This window comes from Chlorocebus sabaeus, chromosome 10 (genome assembly GCF_047675955.1).
Source record: "Chlorocebus sabaeus isolate Y175 chromosome 10, mChlSab1.0.hap1, whole genome shotgun sequence".
NCBI lineage: Eukaryota > Metazoa > Chordata > Mammalia > Primates > Cercopithecidae > Chlorocebus > Chlorocebus sabaeus.
Genome location: NC_132913.1, coordinates 100,777,123 through 100,789,824, shown reverse-complemented (window position 1 = coordinate 100,789,824; position 12,702 = coordinate 100,777,123). Strand labels below are relative to the sequence as shown.

General features: G+C 37.2%; 1 protein-coding gene across 2 annotated transcripts in view; it reads right to left on the bottom strand.

Annotated features, from left to right (window-relative positions):
- Window positions 1-12,702, bottom strand: part of SPAG16 (sperm associated antigen 16) — a 116,454-nt gene that overhangs the window by 42,298 nt on the left and 61,454 nt on the right. For both annotated transcript variants that reach the window (XM_073020053.1, XM_073020054.1), the window contains exon 7: window positions 10,698-10,815. In XM_073020053.1, coding sequence (XP_072876154.1) covers window positions 10,698-10,815 — 118 coding nt within the window. The remainder of the gene's footprint in view (window positions 1-10,697; window positions 10,816-12,702) is intronic.

The window sequence follows — 12,702 nt, the reverse complement described above, 5'->3', positions numbered from 1 at the left end:
TTTTGGGGGTCATGGAGTTCTAATTCAAAATTTTGAACACTATTTTCAATAATTTCACAAAACTAAAAACAAAGTTACAGGTTTTTCATTACATTTTAAATAAATGTTGATTCACTGTCTATTATCTACTAAAGAAATTTTAAAACATGTATTTCCTATTGGATTTTCATCATCCCACAGTGTATTTTCACTCTTTCATATACAAACTAGCTAATATTCAAAAATTTTAAATTATTATACAATCCTTCTTCATGCAAGGTATACGTTTAAGGAGAAACACAGTAAATGCTCATTAAGATAAGGTTTTTAAGGAAGTAACAACAGGAATCCAGGTAGAAAATATAAGATGCTTCTTACTGCTCTTAACTCACATCCTAAAGTTTGGTTGGAAATGAATTCTCAAAGCATAACTGCATCAAACGTTGAAACAAAGAAATATTCAAAAGATAAGCACAAAAGTAATATATCTTCTAAAGATTATAGAGAAACATTTCACATATTTTAAGATATTTTCTCTGTACATATATTTTGAATAAATTCATTCTATAGCTTCATGACACACTACTAATATGTTCAATTTAAAAGGCTAACCTGTGCCTGTACTCCCAGGGTATAGCTGATTGGTATGCTACAACAGAAGGAATGGATTAGTTGGCCATAAATCATTCTTTATATGAAGGGTACACAAACAGTTTCCATTCATTAAGTGGTAACCTTGGCTTGTTCCACAAGGACACACCTGGAGAGCTGACAGGACTAGGACTATATTCTGTGCCCTAATTTGGAGAGTAGGTTAATTAAGCCTTGGTTTAGACTTGTATAAGGGATATTTGACAGTCACTTTGGCCACTTAGCAATTTGGGTTTAGAGAATTATGAGTCTTCCACCTTTTGCAATAGATATCAAATATTTACACAGCCTTTCCTATAACTAGGACTTGCATTGGCTCCATGAATCCTGTGTACCCATTTTGGATTCTGAACAAAATCTAGTGATATAAGGAACAATGTAGAGTTTGGAATTTATCCTGAGAATGGTGGCTGCCACATCCAGTTTCCATTGACAAGTATAACAAAATTCAGAAAGAGTATCAAGCATTCAGTATTAGCATTGTCCATGGTAAAACCTGCACTGACAGCCCAGTGGCGGCAATAGCATCTCCTATTTAAATTTGACTTTCTCAAATTGTACTGAACCTACCACCTTGAACAGCAGATTTGGGGAGAAAAGCTATTTATAAATCCTAACTGCTCCGTTTTATTTCTTTTTATCAACATTATGTTAAGAGTAGAACTAACTGTCCCATATTAGATATCAAGAAATTTGCTCTTTAGAATTTTCCAACTAAGGTTGCTTCCAAGATGGCTGAATAGGAACAGCTCCAGTCTGCAGCTCCCAGTATGATCAACAAAGAAGACAGATTTCTGCATTTCCAACTGAGGTGCTGGTTCATCTCACTTGGGAGTGGTTGGACAGTGGGTGCACCCCACGGAGGGCGAGCTGAAGCAGGGCAGGGTGTTGCCTCACCCAGGAAGTGCAAGGGGTTGGGGGATTTCCCTTTCCTAGCCAAGGGAAGCCGTTACAGACTGTACCTGGAAAAACGAGACACTTCCACCCAAACACTGCACTTTTCCCATGGTCTTAGCAACAGGCAGACCAGCAGATTTTCTCCCATGCCTGGCTCTGTGGGCCTAATGCCCACAGAGCTTTGCTCACTGCTAGCATAGTAGTCTGAGATTGACCTGCAAGGCTGCAGTCTAGCGGGAGGAGGGGATTCCACCATTGCTGAGGCTTCAGTAGGTAAGCAAAGCAGCTAGGAAGCTCAAACTGGTCAGAGTCCACCACAGCTCAGCAAGACCTACTGCCTCTATAGACTCCACCTCTGGGGGCAGGGCGTAGCTGAACAAAAGGCAGCAGAAACTTCTAAAGACTTAAACCCCCATGTCTGACAGCTCTGAAGAGAGCAGTGGTTCTCCCAGCATGGTGTTTGAGCTCTGAGAATGAACAGACTGCCTCCTCAAGTGGGTCCCTGATCCCTGTGTAGTCTGACTGGGAGACACCTCCCAGTAGCGGTCGACTGACACCTCATATAGGCAAGTGGCCCTCTGGGACAAAGTTCCTCGAAGACGGAGCAGGCATCAATATTTGCTATTCTGCAATATTTGCCGTTCTGCACCCTCTGCTGGTGATACTGAGACAAACAGGGTCTGGAGTGGACCTCCAGCAAAACCCAACAGACCTGCAGCAAAGGGTCCTGACTGTTAAAAGGAAAACTAACAAACAGAAATAGAATCAACTTCAAAAAAAAGGACACCCACAAAAAAACCCCAACTGTAGGTCTCTAACATCAAAGACCAAAGGTAGATAAAACCACAAAGATGGGGAGAAACCAGAGCAGAAAAGCTGAAAATTCTAAAAACCCAAGTGCCTCTTCTCCTCCAAAGGATCACAGCTCCTCACCAGCAATGAAACAAAACTGGATGGAGAAAGACTTTGATGAGTTGACAGAAGTAGGCTTCAGAAGGTCAGTAATAACAAACTTCTCCGAGTTAAAGGAGCATGGTCTAACCCATCGCAAGGAAGCTAAAAACCTTGAGAAAAGGTTAGACGAATGGCTAACTAGAATAAAAAATATAGAGAAGACCTTAAATGACCTGATGAAGCTGAAAACCACAGCACAAAAACTTTGTGATGCATGCACAAGCTTCAGTAGCCAACTCAATCAAGTGGAAGAAAGGATATCAGTGATTGAAGATCAATTTAATGAAATAAAGTGAGAATACAACATTACAGAAAAAAGAGTAAAAAGAAATGAACAAAGCTGCCAAGAAATATGGGACTATGTGAAAAGATCAAATCTACATTTGATTGGTGTACCTGAAAGTGACAGGGGGAATGGAAACAAGTTAGAAAACACTCTTCAGGATATTACCCAGGAGAACTTCTCCAACCTAGAAAGGCAGGCCAGCATTCAAATTCAGGAAATACAGAGAACACCACAAAGGTACTCCTCAAGAAGAGCGACTCCAAGACACATAATCGTCAGATTCTACAAGGTTGAAATGAAGGAAAAATGTTAAGGGCAGCCAGAGAGAAAGGTCAGGTTACATAAAAAGGGAAGCTCCTCAGACTAACAGCAGATCTCTCTGCAGAAATTCTACAAGCCAGAAGAGAGTGGGGGCCAATATTCAACATTCTTAAAGGAAAGACTTTTCAACCCAGAATTTCATATCCAGCCAAACTAAGCTTCATAAGTGAAGGAGAAATAAAATCCTTTACAGACAAGCATATGCTGAGAGGTTTTGTTACCACCAGGCCTGCCTTACAAGAGCTCCTGAAAGAAGCACTAAACATGGAAAGGAACAACTGGTACCAGTCACTGCAAAAACATGTCAAATTGTAAAGACCATCAATGCTATGAAGAAACTGCATAAATTAACGGGCAAAATAACCACCGAACATCATAATGACAGGATCAAATTCACACATAACAATATTAACCTTAAATGCAAATGGGCTAAATGCCCCAATTAAAAGACACAGACTGGCAAATTGGATAAACAGTCAAGACCCATCAGTGTGCTGTATTCAGGAGACCCATCTCATGTGCAGAGACACACATAGGCTCAAAATAAAGGGATGGAGGAAGAGTTACCAAGCAAAGGGAAAGCAAAAAAAGCAGAGGTTGCAATCCTAGTCTCTGATAAAACAACTTTAAAACCAACAAAGATCAAAAGAGACAAAGAAGGCCATTGCATAATGATAAAGGGATCAATTCAACAAGAAGAGTCAACTATCCTAAATATGCACCCAATACAAGAGCACCCAGATTCATAAAGGAAGTCCTTAGAGACCTATAAAGAGACTTAGACTCCCACACAATAATAATGGGAGATTTAACATCTGTCAATATTAGACAGATCAATGAGACAGAAGGTTAACAAGGATATCCAGGACTTGAACTCAGCTCTTCACGAAGCAGACTTAATAGACATCTACAGAACTCTCTACCCCAAATCAACAGAATATACATTCTGCCCAGCACCACATCGAACTTATTCTAAAAGTGAGCATATAATTGGAAGTAAAGCACTCCTCAGGAAATGTAAAAGAACAGAAATCACAACAAACTGTCTCTCAGACCACAGATCACAGTGCAATCAAACTAGAACTCAGGATTAAGAAATTCACTCAAAACCACACAACTACATGGAAACTGAATAACCTGCTCCTGAATGACTACTGGGTAAATAACGAAATTAAGGCAGAAATGAAGACGTTCTTTGAAATCAATGAGAACAAAGACACAACATACCAGAATCTCGGGGACACATTTAAAGCTGTGTGTAGAGGGGAATTTATAGCACTAAATGCCCACAAGAGAACGCAGGAAAGATCTAAAATTGACACCCTAACATCACAAAAGAACTAGAGAAGAAAGAGCAAACAAATTCAAAAGCTAGCAGAAGGCAAGAAATAACTAAGATCACAGCAGAACTGAAGGAGATAGAGACACAAAAAAAAAAACCTTCAAAAAATCAAAGAATCCAGGAACTGGTTTTTTGAAAGATCAGCAAAATTGATAGACTGCTAGCAAGACTAATAAAGAAGAAAAGAGAGAAGAATCACATAGATGCAATAAAAAAATGATAAAGGGGATATCACCACTGATCCCACAGAAATACAAACTATCATCAGAGAATACTATAAACACATCTACACAAATAAACTAGAAAATTTAGAATAAATAGATAAAATCCTGGGCAAATACTCCCTCCCAAGACTAAACCAGGAAGAGGTTGAATCTCTGAATAGACCAATCACAGGCCTGAAATTTAGGCAATAATTAATAGCCTACCAACCAAAAAATGTCCAGGACCAGACGGATTCACAGCCGAATTCTACCAGAGGTAAAAGAGGAGATGGTACCATTCATTCTGAAACTATTCCAATCAATAGAAAAAGAAGGAATCCTCCCTAATTCATTGCATGAGGCCAGGATCATCCTGATACCAAAGCCTGGCAGAGACACAACAAAAAAAGAGAATTTTAGACCAATATCCCTGATGAACATCAATGTGAAAATCCTCAATAAAATACTGGCAAACCAAATCCAGCAACACATCAAAAAGCTTATCCACCACAAAGACATCAGCTTCATCCCTGGGATGCAAGGCATATGCAAATCAATAAACGTAATCCATCATATAAACAGAACCAACAACAAAAACCATATGATTATCTCGACAGATGCCAAAAAGGCCTTTGGCAAAATTCAACAGCCCTTCTTGCTAAAATCTCTCAATAAACTAGGTATTGATGGAACATATCTCAAAATAATAAGACCTATTTATGACAAATCCACAGCCAATATCATACTGAATGGGCAAAAAACTGGAAGCATTACCTTTGAAAACCAGCACAAGACAACGATGCCCTCTCTCACCACTCCTATTCAACATAGTGTTGGAAGTTTGGCCAGGGCAATCAGGCAAGAGAAAGAAATAAACGGTATTTGATTAGAAAAAGAGGAAGTCAAATTGTCCCTGTTTGCAGACGACATGATTGTATATTTAGAAAACCCCATCATCTCAGCCCAAAATCTCCTTAAGCTGATAAGCAACTTCAGCAAAGTCTCAAGATACAAAATCAATGTGCAAAAATCACAAGCATTCCTGTACACCAATAACAGACAGAGGGCCAAATCATGAGTGAACTCCCATTCACAATTGGTACAAAGAGAATAAAACACCTAGGAATCCAGCTTACAAAAGATGTGAAGGACATCTTCAAGGAGAACTACAAACCACTGCTCAGTGAAATAAAAGATGAAATAAAAGACACAAACAAATGGAAGAACATTCCATGCTCATGTATAGGAAGAATCAACATCTTGAAAATGGCCATACTGCCCAAGGTAATTTATAGATTCAATGCCATTCCCATTAAGCTACCAACAAGTTTCTTCACAAAATTAGAAAAAACTACTTTAAAGTTCGTATGGAACCAAAAAAGAGCCTGCATAGCCAAGACAATCCTAAGCAAAAAGAACAAAGCTGAAGGCATCAGGCTCCCTGACTTCAAACTATACTACAAGGCTACAGTAACCAAAACAGCAAGGTACGGGTAACAAAACAGATATATAGACCAATGGAACAGAACAGAGGCCTCAGAAATAACACCACACATCTACAATAATCTGATCTTTAACAAACCTGACTAAAGCAAGAAATGGGGAAAGGATTCCCTATTTGATAAATGGTACTGGGAAAACTGGCTAGCCATATGTAGAAAGCTGAAACTGGATCCCTCCCTTACACCTTATACAAAAATTAATTCAAGATGGATTAAAGACATAAATATAAGGCCTAAAACCATAAAACCCAAGAAGAAAACCTAGGCAATACCGTTTAGGACATAGGCACGGGCAAAGACTTCGTGACTAAAACACCAAAAGCAATGGCAACAAAAGCCAAAATAGACAAATGGGATTTAATTAAACTAAAGAGCTTCTGCACAGCAAAAGAAACTACCATCAGAGTGAACAGGCAACCTACAGAATGGGAGAAAATTTTTGCAATCTACCCATCTGACAAAGGGCTAATATCCAGAATCTACAAATAACTTCAACAAATTTACAAGAAAAAAACAAACTACCTCATCAAAAGGTGGGTAAAATATATGAACAGACACTTCTCAAAAGAAGGCATAAAGCAGCCAACAGAAACATGAAAAAATGCTCATCATCACTGGTGATCAGAGAAATGGAAATCAAAACTACAATGAGATACCATCTCATGTCAATTAGAATGGTGATCATTAAAAAGTCAGGAAACAACAGATGCTGGAGAGGATGTGGAGAAATAGGAACACGTTTACACTGTTGGAAGTGTAAATTAATTCAACCATTGTGGAAGACAGTGTGGTGATTCCTCAAGGATCTAGAACCAGAAATATCATTTGACCCAGTGATTCCATTACGGGGTATATACCCAAAGGATTATAAATGATGCTACGATGAAGACACATGCACACGTATGTTTATTGCAGCACTATTTACAACAGCAAAGACTCGGAACCAACCCAAACGTCCATCAATGATAGACTGGATTAAGAAAGTGTGGCACATATACATCATGGAATACTATGCTGCCATAAAAAAGGATGAGTTCATGTCCTTTGACATGAACATGGATGAAGGTGGAAACCATCATGCTTAGCAAACTATCACAGGGACAGAAAACCAAACACCGCATGTTCTCACTCATAGATGGGAATTGAAAAATGAGAACACATGGACACAGGGCGGGGAGCATCACACACCGGGGCCTGTCATGGGATGTGGGGCTGGGAGAGGGATAGCATTAAAAGAAATACCTAATGTAAATGACGAGTTGATAGGTGTAGCAAACCAATGTGGCAAATGTATACCTATGTAACAAACCTGTATATTGTGTACATGTACCCTAGAAATTAAAGTTAAAAAAAAAATTTTCCCATTAATAAAGATTTTCCAAATTGGGATATTTTTAGGGTGAAAGTTAAATTTATTAAAAATTACCCTGTGCAAATGGGTGTAAATCAGGATTGCTGGAACAAACGAGGACATAGAACATCCTGTAACATAAAAGAAGATAGGGAGATATTTCAACCAATAGAACAAAGAAGTGAAAAGAGTTCTGTGCCTGAGTGACAGACGAGATGCCTGAGGGACGAGGTAACAATAGGTCAGACATGAGTCCTGGTTTATCTACCAAGTGAAAAATGTAAGTGGGGCCAGTTGGAAATGAAGGGCAAATAAAGCCGGATAGTCTAGAGATACTCCAGGAATTTAAGTACACTTGCTCTTAGCTTTTCAGGCAATAGCCTAGGAAAATTGACAACCCCTAAAAGACTCCTTCATATTTTACATTGTGCTAGAAAAACATACTACTCTCCAGGTGATGTTGAAAATGGACTGAGAAAGGTATATCTGTGTAGATGGACCCTAACTGGTTTCCAAATTGCTCATGGCTTGTATTTGCAATATAGAGAAATCAGAAGCCTCAACTACCTCAGTGGGACACACGGAAATGTTAATATTTGATGTACTAGAGCAGAAAAAAAACTAGGGTTAGGATAATGAGGTCACAGATATAAAGGAGTTCACAGATATTGTGGCAGAGGCCATGGATTTAGCAAGGTGTGTTGAGTTCACATACAAAAGAACTACCCTGGAACTATCCAGGAGCTATCCAGAACTATCCAGCTATCATGTACCTGAACACCACCAACCTAATCAAACAAGTCACAGTACTCAGGAGAGTGAATATAGCCTGTAGACTTTAAACTATATGGATAGATAAGTAACTTTTTACTAGGAACCATCTAGGGAAGAATAAAAAGGGCATGCCATTTGAAGGAAGAAAATGAGCACTAATAACTATGTTTTAGCTAAACATTCAGTTAATATAATATTCAAACACTCTGTGTTAAACCCAAAGACACTGGTTTAACTCATAAAGACTGGAATAGTCTTTAATATGCAGGTTATCTTTTCTTTTGTCTTCAGCAGGAGTAGGAGTTCAAAGACAAAACCAGTTGCAGATAATAAAGATATATTTCTTTGCAAATCTGAACAGTAGTGTGCAAAATTCAACTTTAACTCATAGATCAAATGATTTTAACTTTTTAAAACATGTTTTAATCTTATACACATATCAATCATAAGGCAAATAATTTATCCCTATTTAATAAGTGAGTAAAAAGACATATTTAAATAACCTGAATCCTCACTTGGCTGTTTTATAACACAACTGGAATTCATACCAGCCATTCCCAGTCCTTAGCTCTTTCCACTAAACCATCAAGGAGCAACTTGAAACATAAATATTGTACATGGTATATAGGAGATAAGTGTGAGATCAGGAGGACTAAAGAGAGTAAGATGGGTAGCAAAAATTCAAGCATGGCCCGTCTGGAATAGGAAATAGTAAGAGATCTGAATCTAGCTCCTAATACCTCAGGATATAGAATAAGGCCTTTTGTTAGGAGACTGGGGAAGACAGATTAGATGAAAAGAAGCAAGGGTATGAAATTCTGAAGGTTTGATTATAATGCCATAAAATTTAAATCATTGTTAAACTCATTTGTATTAGTTCATTCTCACACCACTATGAGGAAATACTCGAGACTGGATATTTTATAAAGAATAGAGGTTTAATTGGCTCAAGTTCCACATGGCTGGGGAGTCCTCAGGAAATTTACAATCATGGTAGAAGACACCTCTTCACAAGGCAGCAAGAAAGAGAATGAGTGCAAGCAAAAGAAATGCCAGACGCTTATACAACCATCAGATCTCGTGAGACTCACTCATTATCATGAGAACAGCATGGGAGAAACCACCTCCATGATTCAGTTATCTCCACCTGGTCCCGCCCTTGACACGTGGGGATTATTACAATTCAAGGTGAGCTTTGGATGGGGACACAGCCAAATCATATGATCACTGTATTCAATATTACTTAAAATTCAAACATTCAAACCACAAAATTAAATTCAAGCACAAGGGGCATCAAGACAATGATGTTCTGCATTTTCGTTGCTAAGAATTTCACTCAAAAGATAAAATAAACTTGATTAAAGCATGTCTTAACAATAAAATTATTCAAAAGAGTATTATCATCATGTAAGCTTTTGTAGCTTCTGAATGTTTGGCCAAAAATGAAAATCTCCAGAAAACAATAATAGAATGTTAAGCATAGTTGCAGTTTTACATATTCCAAAAAAATTGTTAAATGGTTTTAAAGTGGCATATAAACGTTTTGTTTCTTTTTCTTAAATTTTCATGCCAAAGGTATCTCACCCACTACCCTAGGTCTAGGCCTATACAAAAACCCTAAAAGGATGTCACCCAGCAGCAAAAATTACAAAAGACTTGAGTCAGTACCTAGGAGGGAGTTTTTATTTATTAAAATATCTCATGTAAGTTTCACAGCAATCTTAAAAGGTAATGTCTTTGGTCTTTGCAGCTACATTTTATATATGAGAAATCTGAGCTCCAATTTGTTTAAATAACTCTCCTAAGGTTAACGTTTATAGCTGTCAAAGCTGGCATTTAAACCCAAGTTTGACCACAATGGCTAAGTTTTTTCTTCAAACTACAATTTAATAATATGCTATAAATTTATGTCTCAATTAAATGATATTTAATTTAATTTTTTTGAGACACTGTCTCACTCTGTTGCCTAGGCTGGAGTGCAGTGGTATGGAGCCATCTCGGTTCACTGCAACCTCTGCCTCCCAGGTTCAAACTATTCTCATGCCTCAGTCTCCCAAGTAGCTGGGATTACAGGCCTGTGCCACCACACCCGGTTATTTTTTTTTTTCTTTGGTATTTTTAGTAGAGACAGGGTTTCACCATATTGGCCAGGCTGGTCTTAAACTCCTGGCCTCAAGTGATCCACCTACCTTGGTCTCCCAAAGTGCTGTGATTACAGGCATGAGCCACCAGGCTGGCCTAATTTTATAATAATCTTTATATGTAGTTAAATGGATAAATACTTTTTCTGAATGTTTCCAAATGGATCTCTTTTACATGAAAGTTGGTTGAAAATGTTTTAAAATTAATCCCAGAAACAAAACCAGTATTTCTACTTGTATTATTTTTAAAAAATGATTAAAAGATCATTTTAAGTTAGCTTTGACTGTATCTTTACCTGCCCAACCACTTTGTCTCTTTCCAAGGAGGTCAGCATTTTCTCCTTCAGTAAAGTGTGGTGTTTCTCATGTAACACCCTTATAGTTGGTTCATAAGATGCATAATGTAACTTCAACCTATAAAAAATAAAAAGTCAATAGTATCTTAAGGGGTTATTGAGTTAAATCAGTAATTTCCATCTAACATCGAAACCTTTTTTTCTTTGTCTTTTTTGCTGTGAAATAAAAATAAATAACCTCATAAAGGTTAACACACTACAGCCAAGAAGCACAAAAAGCACACAAATTCACTGCAACTTGAGGGTGGAGGGTGCAGTGAGGGAGCAAATCACGTCTTAATTAGTTCTCTATTTCCTACTAGTACCCTTTGCTATATCCAAGTATGTACTCAGAATATTACTGCTACCCATGAAATTTTTAAAAATGAAATTCCTTTTGTTAATTTGGAAATAACTGTCAGAAAGACAAGGGCCACAAATAATAGATGATTAAACATGGAGTGTCATTCACATCAAAATAAACTAAAGGATAGTCTTCAAAACAAGTTTGGCTAATCTTCTATTTTAAAAATTAAGTATAAAAACATTTTGATACCTAAACAGAAGGAATAGTTCAGCCTAGTATATAATATAGATACCTTTAAAAATCTGTTTTATTTGAAAATGACCTCAAAATCTTTTTATTGAAGTGTAATTTACATGGATAAAACATACAGCTCTTAAGTGTTACTGTTCAGAGTTCTGAGAAATGCACACCCAAGTAGTACACATTATCAAAATATGAAACATGTCTAACACCCCAGAAAATTCTAGAACTTCATGTATTTGGTAACATATAACATGTTCTCTTTTTTAACTAGTTTATTTCACTCAGCATAATGTTTCTTTAGATTATTCCTATTACTTTACATCGCAATACTTCACTTCTCTTTACTGTGAGTAGTATCCACTTGTATGTAAATGTGGTTATCCAATATTTTGCTGATGAAAATCTGAGTGGATTTTAGTTTGGGCTATCATGAATAAGGCCTCTTTAAACATTCTTATATAAGTCATGTAAGATTTTTGATCATATATCTTCATTTATTTTAGATAAATACCCAGGAGTTTAATTGCTGGATTGTAATTTATACTACCAGCAACCCTATAAGACAGTCCTGGTTACTCTACATTCTTGCCAACCTCTGGTGACATCAGTCTAATGAGAGTTTATCCAACTTATTATCAAATTTGTCAGCTTTATTATATTTTCCATTAACCAACATCTAACTTTGTTGATTTTTTGTTTGTCCATTTGCTATTTTATTGATTTCAGCTCTTATTTTTCATTTCTTCATGTTTCTTGGTTGTAGTTTGCTCTTTTTAAGCTTCTAAGATGACATCATTGGTTTTAAAACTTTATTTTCTAAAATAAGCATTTAAAGCCATCAATTTCAATTTAAGCTGCATTGGCTGCATTTCAGTATGCTGCATTTTTAATCATTCAGTTCAAACTATTCTCTAATTTCTTTCTTTGCCTCATGGATTATTTAAGGCATACGACTTAATTTCCAAATATTTGAGAAATCCCCTGAGATTTTTAAAAATTGATTTCTAATTTAATTTGATTTTGGTCAGAAAACATTCTTTGTATGACATCAGTCCTTTGAAATGTATAGAGACTTGTTTTACAGTTCAGTATATGATCTATTTTAGTGACAATTCCATGTGAACTGGAAAGAGCAAAGTAGAAGTCAAGAAATGTTAACTATGCTCACTTGATTGACAGCACTCTTCTACACAACCTCTGGAATCTCTATTTTGCTCAGAGCTTCCCAGGCACTGTTTCCTGCCAGGCTTTGTGTTCTCTCATCCTATACTTTCACAAGTTAGTTATGAGGCCAAAGATTGAAAAGGACTATTGCAGATATGTCTTACATTTCACATACCTCCTTCGTTGTGTGTACACCATGCTGCAAGTTCCAGCTACCTCTATAGCCCTGAACTCTGATCTCTGCCTCCTCAG